General features: G+C 40.2%; 1 protein-coding gene across 2 annotated transcripts in view; it reads left to right on the forward strand.

Moving 5' to 3' along the window:
- Positions 1-14789, forward strand: part of LOC122552746 (protein kinase C epsilon type) — a 598788-nt gene extending 583999 nt beyond the window's left edge. For both annotated transcript variants that reach the window (XM_043695660.2, XM_043695661.2), the window contains one exon: positions 12074-14789. In XM_043695660.2, coding sequence (XP_043551595.1) covers positions 12074-12220 — 147 coding nt within the window. In that variant the 3' untranslated portion in view covers positions 12221-14789. The remainder of the gene's footprint in view (positions 1-12073) is intronic.
- Positions 14790-15017: the final 228 nt, after the last annotated feature.

Below are 15017 nucleotides of genomic sequence, written 5' to 3' on the forward strand. Positions count from 1 at the left end.
ACATATTGTGTCAGGAAACCCTCCTGCACACATTGGACAAACACTGACCCACCTAACGAACTTGAGCTATAGCTTTCCCAATCAATATCAGGAAAGTTAAAGTCCCCCGTAACAACCATCCTATTGCTTTCACTCTTCTCTTGAATCATCCTCACAATCCTTTCTTCTACGTTTCTAGGACGATTAGGAGGCCTGTAAAAAACTCCTAACAGGGTGACCTCACCTTTCCTATTCCTAACCTCAGCCCAAACTACCTCAGATGGCGAGTCTTCATCCATCGTCCTTTCCACAGCTGTAATACTATCTTTGATAAGCAATGCCACACCTCCCCCTCTTTTACCCCCACCTCTGACCTTACTAAAACATTTAAACCCTGGGATCTGCAACAGCCAATCCTGTCCCTGTTCTACCCATGTCTCCGTAATAGCCACAACATCGAAGTCCCAGGTACCAACCCACGCTGCAAGTTCACCTACCTTATTTCGTATACTTCTTGCATTGAAGTATACACACTTCAAGCCACTTTCCTGTTTACAGGCACCCTCCTTTGAAATTGATGCCATGTTCCTAACCTCCCTGCACTCCAGGTCCTGCACCCTAAAGCTACAGTCTGGGTTCCCATGCCCCTGCAGAGTTAGTTTAAACCCCCCTCCAAGAGCGCTAGCAAAGCTCCCACCAAGGATACTGGTGCCCCTCAGGTTCAGGTGTAGACCATCCTGTTTATAGAGGTCCCACCTTCCCCAGAAAGAACCCCAGTTATCCAAATACCAGAATCCCTCCCTCCTGCACCATCCCTGTAGCCACGCATTTAACTGTTCTCTCTCCCTATTCCTCGACTCTCTATCACGTGGCACGGGTAACAAACCAGAGACAACAACTCTGTTCGTTCTAACTTTGAGCTTCCAACCTAGCTCCCTAAAAGCCTGCCTAACATCCTCAGCCCTCCTCCTACCTATGTCATTGGTGCCAATGTGGACCACGACTTCGGGCTGCTCCCCCTCCCCCTTAAGGACCCGGAAAACACGATCAGAGACATCACGTACCCTTGCACCTGGGAGGCAACATACCAAACGTGAGTCTCTCTCGTTCCCACAAAACCGCCTATCTGTGCCCCGAACTATCGAGTCCCCAATTACTATTGCTCTGCTCTTCTCTACCCTTCCCTTCTGAGTAACGGGGACAGGCTCCGTGCCAGAGGCCTGAGCCCCGTTACTTACCCCTGGTAAATCGTCCCCCCCACAAGTATCCAAAATGGTATACTTGTTCTTGAGGGGAACGGCCGCAGGGGGTCCCTGCACTGGCTGCTTCCTCCCAGTCCCCCTCACTGTCACCCATCTATCTGCCATCTTTGGAGTTACTACTTCCCTAAAGCTCCGATCTATGACCCCCTCTGCCTCCCGAATGATCCTAAGTTCATCCAACTCCAGCTCCAGTTCCCTAACACGGTCTTGGAGGAGCTGGAGATGGGTGCACTTCCTGCAAGTGTAATCAGCAGGGACGACCATGGCATCCCTCACCTCAAACATGTTGCACTGCCTTCACTGCCTTCACTGCCATCCCTCTGAAAGTAACCTTTTTTTAAAAAAAACTGGGTCTAAAGAATACAACAAGCAAAATGCAGCACTTACCTACTTACCACAATGGGTCTTATTATTTAGGTCAGAGGAGGAGGGCAGGTGGGAGACACTACCTCTGTAGTGCCTTGGGTTCTTCTCCTGCGCGCTTTTAAAGGGAAAAAAACCTACCCGGCTGTCCCTCTGGTCTTTCTGTGAAGAGAAAAGAAAACACCGCTGCCCGCTACCGATATTTGCTACCTGTAGCAAATATGGCAACCTTCTACCAATTTCATACATTTTTGCAATATTTAAAATGTTGGCCTCAACATAAATGTTATGAATATTCAGAAAGCGATTTCACTTTTATTTACTAAAAGTAAGGCACAGGATCAATTGTTACTAAGTTTGGTGCGAACTATATCCTTCTTCAATATTTGATGGTAATATTGGAAGTAACATAAAATGGCAGACTCTTGCAAGCAGCAGGGAGTTTCATTACTGACAATGTCAGTACTTTCAGCTATAATCTTTAAACCGGCTAGGAATATATGACGTTTCAGAACATATATGTCAGTAACTTAGAGTTTCTCTCCTGCAGGCCTCTTCTGACACACCCATTGAGGGTGTGTTCCCACACAATGTTCCAACACAATTTCTGACAATACCTCTCTTTAACTGAACGGTCAAGGGTTTTGGGGCTAGGTCTGAGTGACTGACTGTCTAATTTTTCCCTCTTTATTAAGGAAGCTGTAGCTTTAGAATGGTCTCTATCTAAATCAGAGGTGGGTTACAGTAATTGAACTTTGTGTTGTATCAGCATCCCCACCACACATTCTTTAGAAATGATAAGCAATACAGTTTAGATGCACAGATAAATCTCTGTATTCTGGTTTCTGTTGTGACATGAGTAGCAACTTACAATTTGCTTCAGTGTCATAATACAGTTCGTTGCTATTCATTTCAGTTGGTTTATCATCAAGAATGAATCTTTTTTAATGGTTTGTCCTTGATAACATTGCACACTTACATTGGGGTGTAGCTAATGTGCATTTTTTTGCTCAATCTTATAATCAAAGTTTAATTACTGGATGAAAAAGGTGCTCAGTAGAGCATATACTTCAGCCATGCCATGTTAACCCAATATTATTATAACTATATGGCTCTTTTTTGAGGCTTCCCCTGCCTGGTTGGTGATCTGTAATTACAAAGCTGAAAAAAAAGTAAAATTGTATTATTGAGAGCTTAATTCTCACTGAAAAGGCTTTAGGCCAGTCCACATCAACAAAATGCTCTGAAAACTCTGCTCACACTTTGACAGCTTTGACAAATTTCATCATAGCAGTTGAGATAAAACAGTCTACATAAAACAATCTTCAGCTATTGTGAAACAAACAACAAAACTCAAATAAAACAGTGCACACCATTGTTAAGGAGAATGCCAATTCACCCTCTCTTTCAATGTGAACCAATCCCTTAAAAAATTCAAGAATCCAAATTTGAATCCACATCTTGACCAACAACCAACTAGTTTGTCTGTGTGTCACTTGAAGTCTGTGTTTTGAAATCCGACCATTAGCTTTAATATAACACTCAATTGAGTTAATATAACACTTTAGTTTTCATGTGGGCCATAAAAAGACCAAGGGCCAAATCTTCCAGCCACAAATCAGAGATGGGTCATGTCCTGTGGTTACAACATGAGGTCAGCACTCAACATTATCCCACCAGTTATTGAAAATGTGGCAGACACCAAAATCAGAAGCCTGTCTTTATTGAGTTTGTTGAAGGATGGCTAGCTGTAATTTTTCACTAACCTTTCCATTTCCCTGTAGCTGCAAGAACAAAAACAGCAGGAGCGATTTTTGTTATTTTTGAAGGGGTGGCAGAGGGCAATGAAAAACCTGCAAAGTAGATCTTATCTATGTAAAGCAGCAGAGACTGCTGCTGAAGATGGCAGTGCTTTGATATTAGTTGGGTGTAGTTCTGCAGTGTTTATAGAAAGACATTGCAAATGTGAAAAGAGAGTGAGTGGGATAGGGAATTGGAGACAAGGCTATTCCGGAGGCTAAGGTTCCAGGAGAAGAACGAGGGATCACTGTCCCCCCCAAGCTACTCTTCCTGTGAGAAGGAAATGAGGAGATGGGGAGAAGGAAGGCCAGCTGTTCAAGCAAATGTAGATCATCTAGTCCATGTAGGTGAGAGCACTACTGCTTTCCAGGGGTCAAAATAGGACAGACAATACCACCAGCAGGTCCACGGAAGGAGAAGGCGTTACCCTGCCCAGTGAGTCAAAAGGCAAAATATCTTCAGCTCCCAGAGTGACGGGTCATCCCAGACAGTGTATATTCACCATTCAATAAAGATAGTGATAAATGCAGTGTCAAAGTGAACAAATGACTTATCTCCTCACAACCAATTATGTCAGTCAGGCCAAGAGAATTAAAGATTTTGCATGTATATCTGTAGTCTGTACCAGGGGGTGGCTATCAAAATTCTAGATGGCCACTCAAGGGTATTTATCAGTTGTAAAATCTTCATTTCATCAATTTACAACTTGTATATGGACATCATCATGTCAGTGTGGATCCAAGCCAGACAGAAACGAGCACACCTTCTTTTGTTCATAGATGTTATTGACCCCTCAGTGTTAGAGCTCTGTGCACTTCCTCATTTTTCTTTTGTTTCTATTATACCCAGAAATGCTATCATGCACAACTGGGTGACTTTCCCACTACCAAATCTCCATGATCTTTCTCCCAGTAATCACCCATACATCCCATTAAATACATACAAGAAAGGCCCATTATAGGCAAGGCAAACGTCAAGGTAAGCGGGAGATACAGAGAGAGGGAAGGGTATAATCCTCAAGGAATGCATTCTGATTGGCTGTCATGCTATTTAATTAGTGTTTTCCCACCACTACCTGTGATTTTACTTGGACCTTTCCACATTTTCTGACCTTTATTTATAATAAGCCAGGCTCCCTGCATTAAAATGTATTTCTGATGGGCTCATATGATACCAAACCTTCTGTTAAATTTCAACCTTCATGAATGCCCTTCTGCCTGCATACAGCACATTCATGTGCTCTGAAAAAGGGGAAGTAATTGTAATCCCTTCACAACTGGGCGATGATCGTCAAAGGAATTTTTGGCTTCCTCCCAGAAACCAATTGATGTAGACAGTTATCCCCAATCATTCCCAGTGAGTCCTTCACATGATCTGCCCATGAGAAGGCAGATATTAATTCACTATTTGGCTGCTTCACTAGCATTTTCTGGAACACTTCATGGATTCCCACATGATTTCTTTCACACATTTCTTACTCTGCTTTCATGTTCATCACCACAATCTTCAAATTTTCACACATATCCTGAAATTCGTCATTGTCAAATTCTTCACCTTGTCAGGTAGAAACTGTCAATCTATTCCCTACCCATTTCTCCATTACCTTGAACTATTATTACTTCTTTCTCTTTATTGTATATTAATTGTATGCTGGTTAAATCTCGTTGGCATGTCTACAAGTACAAGATGAAAGTGTTATTTTCCTTATCCCGTACCTTCAAGACTCGCTACAAGTTGTGATATTCTTTGCATCCCTCACATTTTCCCTGATCTCTTCTATAAGTTTAGTATGCACATCATTACCTTATTCCTACAGCTTTTAATAGGATTTTTAACCAGCAATAAAATGGATGCAAAAATTGCTGATGTGATTTTAAGATAATTGGCCTAATTTTCCTTTAAATTCCAATCTCCTGATGTCAATAACAACTGCTTAATATTTTATTTCGAAAAGTTAGCTCTGTTTAAAAGAATACAGCAATGGCCACATTGTGTAATCTGCACATCCACTGACTTCCCGAAAACAAGTGTCTCACTGTGTTCCATGTCCATTTTCATTTAGCATTTTGTTATGAATGGCCTGCTTACGAGTAAGGGCATTTTATGTGACACTATGCCTGTGTTAACATTGTGGTTTGCCCCAGCTATGTTATAGGGAATCACCGCTGTTTTTAGTGATTTTAGCATATGATCATCCCCAAACCTGAAGCAGGCAGGACTCTCAAATTCCTCAACTTTACTTTGATTCTTATTATTTGAAAGAATCTAGGAAATGTTTTAAGTAATCCACTCTGCAGACTGTGAATGTGCAGCCACTGTCCAACACAATGTGGCTGAATGTTTGGGCCGATGTGGAGTTTGCACATTCTCCCCGTGTCTGCGTCGGTTTCCTCCGGGTGCTCCGGTTTTCTCCCACAGTCCAAAGATGTGCAGGTCAAGGTGAATTGGCCATGCTACATTGCCCATAGTGTTAGGTGCATTAGTCAGAGGGAAATGGGTCTGGGTGGATTACTCTTCGGAGGGTTGGTGTGGACTTGTTGGGCCGAAGGGCCTGTTTCCACACTGTAGGGAATCTAATCTAAAAAAGAACTCCTTATATTAGTATAATTCTTGCTGCCTGATCAATACCACCTTCTTCACCTACTTTAAGTGTCAAGCATGATTTTAAAAATCTTGTTCTTCCAATTAGGACAACTGATTGTAAAATGGTATCATCAGTTGCATCTAAGACACTCATTCACCAAATCCTGGGATTCCCTCTTCTGTACCCAGACCTCAAATATTGTTGTCTGTTACAATTGCCAGAAGTATCTCTGTCCTCAGTCATTTTCGATATGATTCTCTTTTCCTTTTGATGTTTTTGACCTGTATCTGGGTTGTCTCACATTGTTGCTATGACTGAATTCTCCCTTCCATGTGACTGCTGAATGTCCCATGAAGACCACTGGGAATTACTTCTTTCCCAGGAATGTTTTTTAAAGCTTGGACATCTGTTCCAAAACATGTTTCTTTCTGAGTATAAAGCTCCAGTTAATTCTCGGACGCTTTCCATGTTTGCCATTTTAGCACAGTATGACAATTTAAAGCTATTGAATTTTTGCAAGTGAATTTTTGCAATCCTGCATTTAGTCTTTTAAATTCTGTTATTTAATCTTTTATTGAACATACAGAAATAACTACCCTGAAGCCGGTATCCTGTTAGCCAAGTCACCCTTGACTCTCAATTAGCTCCCTCAGAACCAGCTCTCAGAATGAACAGAACCTCTGACACTCCTGTTTATACATGTCAGCCAGGGCTCTCTGATTAACAGCCCCCATCAGGGAACTCATTTTCCATGAGGTCCACCTGCCTGACTTCACTACAATCACTATACATACAACTCATTCTTTAAATGTATCAAAGTCTCATCGTATGTCATTTGCATTTAATGGGCCATATTTTAAAAATAAATTTTGTAGTCAGTTTTAATGGATTAAAATAACTGTGAAAGAATATCACTTTCCAAAAAATATTGCATTTGCTAAGATAAAATGATCTATAATCAATTGAAAGATATAAAACCTCAAATAGATTAACTACTTGTGGCTCTTAAACAACTGATATTTCAAAGTTCACAGTCAGAGGAAAGCAGCTATCCTTAGGGCAGAATTTTACTGTCCCCTTGTCACTAGCTGGGAGGTGGATGCCAATAAAATTCTCCAGTTTATGTTCCACTGCTTTCCTTGATCTATCCTGACCTGCAAAGAAACTTGTATGTGACAGATCAGGCCTGAGTCAGCCTGCCCATCTGAGATCTATAGTTAACGACCACCTAAACGCTGGATGCCATCAACATCAATTTTGAGATTTGCAGAGAAAGTTCAAGGGCAGCAGAAGCTGCCGGTCACTGTATACAGGTTTCTGGCAGGATGTAGTGATCATCATCCTCAATGGCAACCTTTCCTCATGGGCATCCCCCAACCTCACCCTCACCAATGCCTGCCTCTCATTGGTGCTGTTTCTTCAGACCCCCATAATTCCTGGTCTCTCCATCAAGACCCATGCCCTGGTCTCGCCCACCTCTCCCAGTCTCATCTCCTCATCTTGCCCTGAGAGCACTGCACTTATCTTGTCCTAGGCCATTGAATCTGAGGACTGTTTGTAATACCAATTGCAGTCACTAAACGTACTGGTGCTGCAGGACTACAAAGTTGGCCAATCAGATTATTAAGGAAAAAAGCCCCCTCGCCAGCCAATTGACTCTTAAGGAGCGAGGCAAAAAAGCCCACCATCTGTAAAACCATACCCATAATTTCAGAAGCCCTAGAGCTATGAGAACACCCCCCCCACCCCCCCTCCCCAAAGAAAAACTGAGATCTGCAGTCACATTACTTCAGCATAATGAAACAATTTGGATGTGAAATACATTGTGTCATGATCAGCTACTAAGATCCAGAGGGTTTGTTTTAATTGAGAAATTCAACAATAAAGGAAAACTTCTTGATTGAATTTTAATTGAATGTGTTATTTGAAAAGGAAAACTGAGGACGTTTTGAGGCAACCTTGTATCCTATGTAAAATCTTTCATTAAAGAATTGTGGTCAAGGTTGAAGAAATTGGGTAATATACATTGTTTAAAACTAAGAAGAATCTTATTGCTATTTTTGGATATATGCAGTGAATTTCTCTTTCTACATTACACAATACTCTGCATCTGTTACAAATGATGTAAACTTACTGCCACTAAACTGATTCAAACTTATTTCAGAATTTGACAAGTCAGTTTATTATCTTGGAAATTGATGCAATACTATTGGACAATAATGTTCAGCTTCTTTTAATTTGTTTAATTAAAATAATACCTCTAATTACTGAACACTGCACATTGAATAGCAGCACAATGGCTCTGTGTGGAGTTTACACATTTTCCTCATATCTGCGTGGGTTTCCTCCAGGTGCTCTGACTTCCTACCACTGTCCAAAGATGTGCACGTTATGGATGTAGGTTTGCTGGTCAAACTCACTAATGTGCAGGTTAGATGAATTGGCTCATAGTGTTCAAGGGTGTGTAAGTTAGGTGCATTAGTCAGGAGAAATGTAAAGTAATGGGGAGTTGGTCTGGCTGGGGTACTCTTTGGAGGGTTAGTATGGACTTGTTGGGCCAAATGGCCTGTTTCCACACAGTAGGGATTCTATGAAACAAAATGCAGTTATATTTAATGCAGGGTTCTATGTACCTTGAGATTGATGGAAGAGTTTTTCAAAAGCAGTTTGTTATTTGATAAGTGTGACTATTTTTTGCCAATATTAATTTCTCTTGATGACAGAAAATATTGAAAATGTATAGTGCTTCACGAAGATACCATTCCTCAATGCGTAAACGCATGGATAGAGGGCAATACTGTCAGAAGTGCTCCAGTCATTTTCAAAACTGAAACTTTTGAGCTTGATGAAAGTTGACTTCTAATGTAACCAACATGCTTTTTTAGAGGAGTAACTGTGACCCTACCTGTGCATCTCTGTAACAATACAGTCAACTGTGGGAGCGATCCATGTAAGAATGATTTCTCCAGCCAAAGTACTTTCTCAAAGCTCTGGGTGTGGAGCAGAGGGACACTGATTCTTCCTAATTGCTCTTGCACACCCCTAGTGGACATTCCAAACCCTAGCTGATAACAGGCTTGAGGAGCAATTCTTGGCAGACCTGTTGTCATAGCAGTCAAGGGAAAATATTACCACCATGTAAAACTCGCTTACTTCTGCAGAACTGCTGGGACAAAAAATAATTAAGTTTGATTTTGTTCAATTGAAGGCTCTTGCCTCAACACTCCGCATTGTTTCTCTCACAATATGGCTCAAACAAGGAAGAAAGGCTTCAGTGAGTCTGATGGTGCATGGCCCATGCTCTCTGCGTTTCACTTAAAACTGGTCAGGAAATCCAAACTGTTCATCGTACCTGATTCACATTGAGTCTTCACAGAAGTCACTGACATACTCAGATCTTCAGGGAGAAGTTCATCAAAACTGCAAACTTGCTGCTGCACTTGGAAAACACATTAAAATTACCAACTTCAATGAAAACAGTCCTCCTACACTTGCCTGCCAGGGTGGATGACAAGCTGATGGGACATTTTAGGTGTCTACTCCCCACCAGAGGCATTAAGTGCCAGGGTGCCTTGTAAAATCCAGTCCAGCATTTCAGGTCATTGATATTACATCAAACCTGGAGGATGTTAAAGGTTTAACAATTTAGAAGCAAACACAAAGCCAGGGCACTAGGAAAAGTTGATACGAGAGGAATGGGCAATAGGGAGTGTGTGAAGGATTGGAATGATTAAATGACAAATGAGTCAATGGTTCAAGGCAAAAGGAGACAGTAATGGACCAAGCGTAAAAATAAAAGTTTCGTAGGAACTTCTAATGGCAATGGCAGATTGTTGAGGTCAGAGTTGCAGGGAAAATATGGCAAGGAGGCAAAGCTTCTGGTGGCGTGGAAATGTGGGTAGTGTCCAGTGATCAGTCTGTCTGCCCCAACCACCTCCTCCTATCTCTTCAACTTGCAAGGGACTCTAGTGCAGTCACCCACAACTACCAGGTCTTGTTCTCCAAGAGAACGATGACCCTGTAAGTTATGGAGCGGTATTGAGGCCAACAGGCTGTAATGTGCCTGATGTAAAGATGAGACGCTGTTCCTCAAGTTTGCATCAAATATCTTCGATATAGGAAGTCAATGATGGAGAATACAAATTAACATTCGTATTAAAGTAGCAAATGACAGGATACACAGGATGTGGACTCAGTGGAGGTGTTCAGCAAAATGCTACCACCTCAGAGGGAGTACAGGTGAACTGTTGTAATAATGTTGCATTTTCTGCACTTTCGTGGGGAGGTGCCGTGGAAAGGAGAGGAATGTTGTGGATAATTAAGGAATGGATCATTGTGTTGTACATGAATTGATCTCTTGAGAATGCTAGGTAGAGACTAGGGAAGGAATTAGGTATCCTGATGGCATCTTGCTTGAGATGGTAGAAAAGGAAGAGTAAAGCTAATGAATGTAGAGGCTGCTGGAGAGATGGAGACTGATCACAATGGCAATCCTGGTGTGATTCTGGGAGAGAGTGGAAGAGATGAGAAGATGGGCATGAAATGGTAAGGATATTGTTCAGGGCCCTATCAGCTGCAGTGGCCAATGTTAATGCAGTGGTAAATGTCAAACTTAGAGACGCCTGACCAAAACCTTTTGATTTCTTGCAATAGCTACTCTTCAAACTATTCTGATACACTGCAATTTGTACATTGACCCTTTAATTAAAGAAATTTTGCTTAAAAAATAGTTAATGTACTTTTACTGTTGTTGAATGATGTCATTAACTGAAATGAGACTTATAAAATGTGAGAGCAAGCAGCTAAAATAATGACAAAGCTAATGTCCAAGGGCAGAGGTTACATTCAAACTTGGGTAGCTGGGAGCCATTGGCTACACAGAATGAATCTGATTTGAAGAAATTCACATCAAAGGCTGAAGCTTTCTAAGTGCGCAATTTGTGGTTTGGATGGCTCATCCTAACAGCTTGTGCAGCTTTTCCGTTTCCGGCTAGTCTGATGTTCGGGTGCACACTAATTATAGGATGGTGTCTGTCTGGGAGAATCTTGCCTGACATCTGCATTGAGGTTTCAGAAAGATTCTTGAGAAAGGCAATGAAGAGGGCACTGGTGTGTGGTTTAACCACAGTGACCCCGTGCCAAGTTATTTTTCTACAAGCAACCACAACGGTAACTGTCGATTTTGATGCCTGATAGTGATCCGAAACCTTGAAAAATGTCATGAACTTTCAGATGTGTGTGGGTTACATTCACACACACTCATTCACACACACTCATACATATATAAACATACAAAATATGTATCCACTTTTAAGTATAGCTACTGAACTTAAAAAGCAGATTAACAGCACAAAGTTAGAATCTGCCACATACTTAATTTTAGAAGACACTCAACTGACAGACCTGAAAAAAAATGGATGGCAACATTTGAATTCAAAACACAATCATTCCACTAACAACACAGAGCAGATGCAATCCAAATATAACCAGCACAGCAGTCTACTCCAGTGTGTAGCTGAACAAATTAAAATATACGCGGGCCACCATTGTAAATATAAAATTTATTCAAGAGAACTTTTGCACAAGAGGTAACTTGTATCGCACCATGAACAATTTAAACTCCATGGGAATGATTTTGAATAATATTTGTCATTTTGTAGAAAAAAGCGGTTTTCAGATCATCAGAAGTCCTGAAAAGAAAATTGCTTCTCTGTGAAATTAATCAGGGCACTAAAAAGAAAAAGCAATAATTTTAACTTAATAGAGTGTAAAGGTTGAAATATTGGTCACAAAGTCTGGCTCATAAAAAAAGTTTATAATTTCTATTACAAATAATAGAGTGATGTCTTTAGCTGACATGATGAGCTGAGTGCCTCCCTGTGCCATAAGCACTTCGACATTTCTATGCTTACGACAGCAGAAGCTGCTGTTGCATATTATGTCCATTGTTACCTATAGTACACAGCTTACTCTCAAGCCTTTCAAATGACATATAATGTACATTGATTCCTCCAGTGTCATTAAGTCAGATTCCAATGCATTCATTATCTCCATTTCTTAAATGCTTCTTATTATTCTCCTTTAGAAAACCAAAAGGGATGTGAATAACTTCGACCAAGACTTCACACGTGAGGAGCCTGTGTTGACACTGGTGGATGATGCTATTGTTAAGCAGATAAACCAAGATGAATTTAAAGGTTTCTCTTATTTTGGTGAAGAGTCAATAGCCTAAGACGTTATCCTGGTGCTGCCACTAGATGCCATTACCATGCAATGGTCCAAGAAATCCAGCAAGTCATTAGGATCGAGTTTTTTTTAGTATGGTGTAGTACCTGCGTTTCCCTGCAGTAATAAGTGTGTACGTTTCTACCTTGTTTCCATTTTCCTGGTTTAAATTAATGCACTCCAGAGTTTTTGTTTTGTTATTTCTATTTAAAATAAAAGTTATTTGCTCGCATTTTAAGCCCTTTGCTACATCTGGGCTTTTCACACGAGACTTGTGTGTGTAATAAAAACAGTATTAAGTATACTGTTCTACATGTAGTGCTGCAGGTTCATTCGTATTTAGCAGGAACTCCGGTACAGGGAAGTGGAACAACCGTGCAACCAAGGCTCGTGAAACAGAACTACATACCAGAGGTTGAGATAGAAATGGAAGCCGAGGAAAGTTGACCAGTTGGCCAGCATGTCTCGTCAATCTGTTGATTCTTCCATGGAAGTTGCTCAGGTCAACAGAAAGGGTTACCAAGTGGTTTATTTAGTTACTTTATCGTTTTGTGGAGATGTTACACTGTTTTAAGTTGTCACTTTTTTGTGCAATTTCTGGTGAATTAGGTCGTTTGAAATTACATCACACATCTGAGTGTTACTCAGCCTAGAAAAGTTCTCAACCTAGTAGATTACGAGTCAGTGATGATTAATGCGCTCACCTAGTTGACTACTTAATTCTTTGGGGGATAGTCCTACAACTTGCAGTGTAATATTTTACTGTAACCTAGATCTTGAACAATCACATTGCACTGAATTGCAGGCTTACATCACATTCAATGCTCATCACCAAAACCAGAGTTGTTTGAATTATTTGTTTTAGTCGTGTGTTATTTTGGCACATTTCCGAAATCCTTATTTATACTACTGTCCCGTATCTGTACTTCATTTTCAAGTGTGAATCTTATTTTAAAAAAAAAAGGAATAGAGACTATGAAATATTGAGCATTATACCTAGACATAATAGAGGACTGATGATCAAATCACACAAAAACTGACAAGATATATGATGGTGTACATTGTTTAACTTTTTATGAGTTATCCTATAATGAATTGTGGCTGTGGTTGAGGAACTGATCATGTACACACAATTTAACAGTTTGAGCAGGTCAGGTCTGGTTGTATTCTATTTTAATGTTTTGTCTGTGTGAGTGAGTGTGTGCACATATGTGTGTGGGTGTGTGTATGCATGCATGTGGGTGTGGGTGTGCGTGTGTCCTAAAGTCACTTAGAATTTTACTGGACTGGTTTCCCAGTCTCTGGGATCCACAATATCTGATGCATCTGGATTGCCAGATACACAGAAATACTTGTGAGTAGCAAAGAAGCGCTAAAAAGGGCTCTTTGCTTTTTGTACAGGCAAGAAGTTGTAAATACTGTTTGCTGCAAGGCCTGTGGAGTTCATTGAACAATATCAACTGCTGCATGTTCAGGCATATTATATATATTATAAATATATATAAATATATATATATATTAGTAATTGAGAAAAGTAATTAATGATAATGTCCATGTGCAATACCCTGTATGTGTATTTGTTAAAGTTGTTGTCTAACAAGTCAAATTTTTTTGTCCAATGTCATAACCTTGTATTAAGCTATACTGGACCTCTTCTACAGTCCTTCAAACTGTACTAAGGGTGTTATTAAAAAATTAGGATGGAAATTAATGCAGACATTTCCAATGTTATTACAATTGCTCTCTTAAAGCAAGTTTTTTTAGGATGAGTCGAAGGGCATTTTTGATTATTTATGTGATGCAGAACACATAAAAGTTAGAATATTTTTTTCTTCAACAGTACATTCCTCAAGCTTCTACAGATTCTTTCTTCAATCTGCTGTGTTAAGCATGATGGTATTGCTGATCAGACCTCAAATTAAACACACTCGTGTTTGGTTTATACAGTATATGACAACAGATAGTCAGGTTGGCTCAGTGTGAAATCTTTGCATGGACAGGTGTGCCTCCATTATCACGTTTTGCCTGTCTTACCATTTACTATTGGTTTACATTCACAGAAAAACGTGTTACCTTTTTTGCTTGATTGTAATGTTTTGTTTCTCTCTCTTAAACGTGAATGCACTGTGGCAGAGCTTCCCCTGTCTGTAGCTGGATCTTCCCCTTTCCTGTGTCTGCCTGCTTGGAACACATGAATGCAAAAAAAGGTGACAGTATTCCTGGCCCCTTGCTTTTCTTTCCTGTATCTTTTTTTATGTAGAAGAAAAGTATCGCATGTCTGCTTTATGGAGAGTGATAAAAGGTTTGCTCCAAAAACAAAGCTAAAAAAATTACCTCTTTTTAACTTAAACAATGTACAATACATTGGCTGGCTGAATCAAAATGTTTTAAGTTTAGTTTCTTTTTTTTGTGATGCTTTGTTTGTACAAAAGGTATTTTCTTCATGGATGTATTTTACATTTCCTGCCATCATTAGTGTTATTTCATTATTACTGTGTGCCAAATGTACTGTATTCAACAGGACGTGAATGTGTACTGTTTGTTTTAAAACCCAACAATTAAAAAACTACAGTGTTGAGACAAGGTTTGTTGGTTTTCTTTCTGGGTTATACAGTTTATAACAAAATCACTTTAATTTACTTTATAAAAGAGCACAAATGTCTTTGTCAGCTGATGGCAATTCACTTCGGAAATGCTTTGTAAATGATTGCAAAGTCTTGAAGATCTTCTCCAGTAACACGGCCATCTGCAAGTTTCCCTCTTGCTCACTCATCATCCAGACTTGGAAATATATTGGGGTTACC

The sequence above is a fragment of the Chiloscyllium plagiosum genome, unplaced genomic scaffold (assembly GCF_037043375.1).
Source record: "Chiloscyllium plagiosum isolate Xiang-an unplaced genomic scaffold, Cpla_swu_hap1 HiC_scaffold_10, whole genome shotgun sequence".
NCBI classification, from domain to species: domain Eukaryota; kingdom Metazoa; phylum Chordata; class Chondrichthyes; order Orectolobiformes; family Hemiscylliidae; genus Chiloscyllium; species Chiloscyllium plagiosum.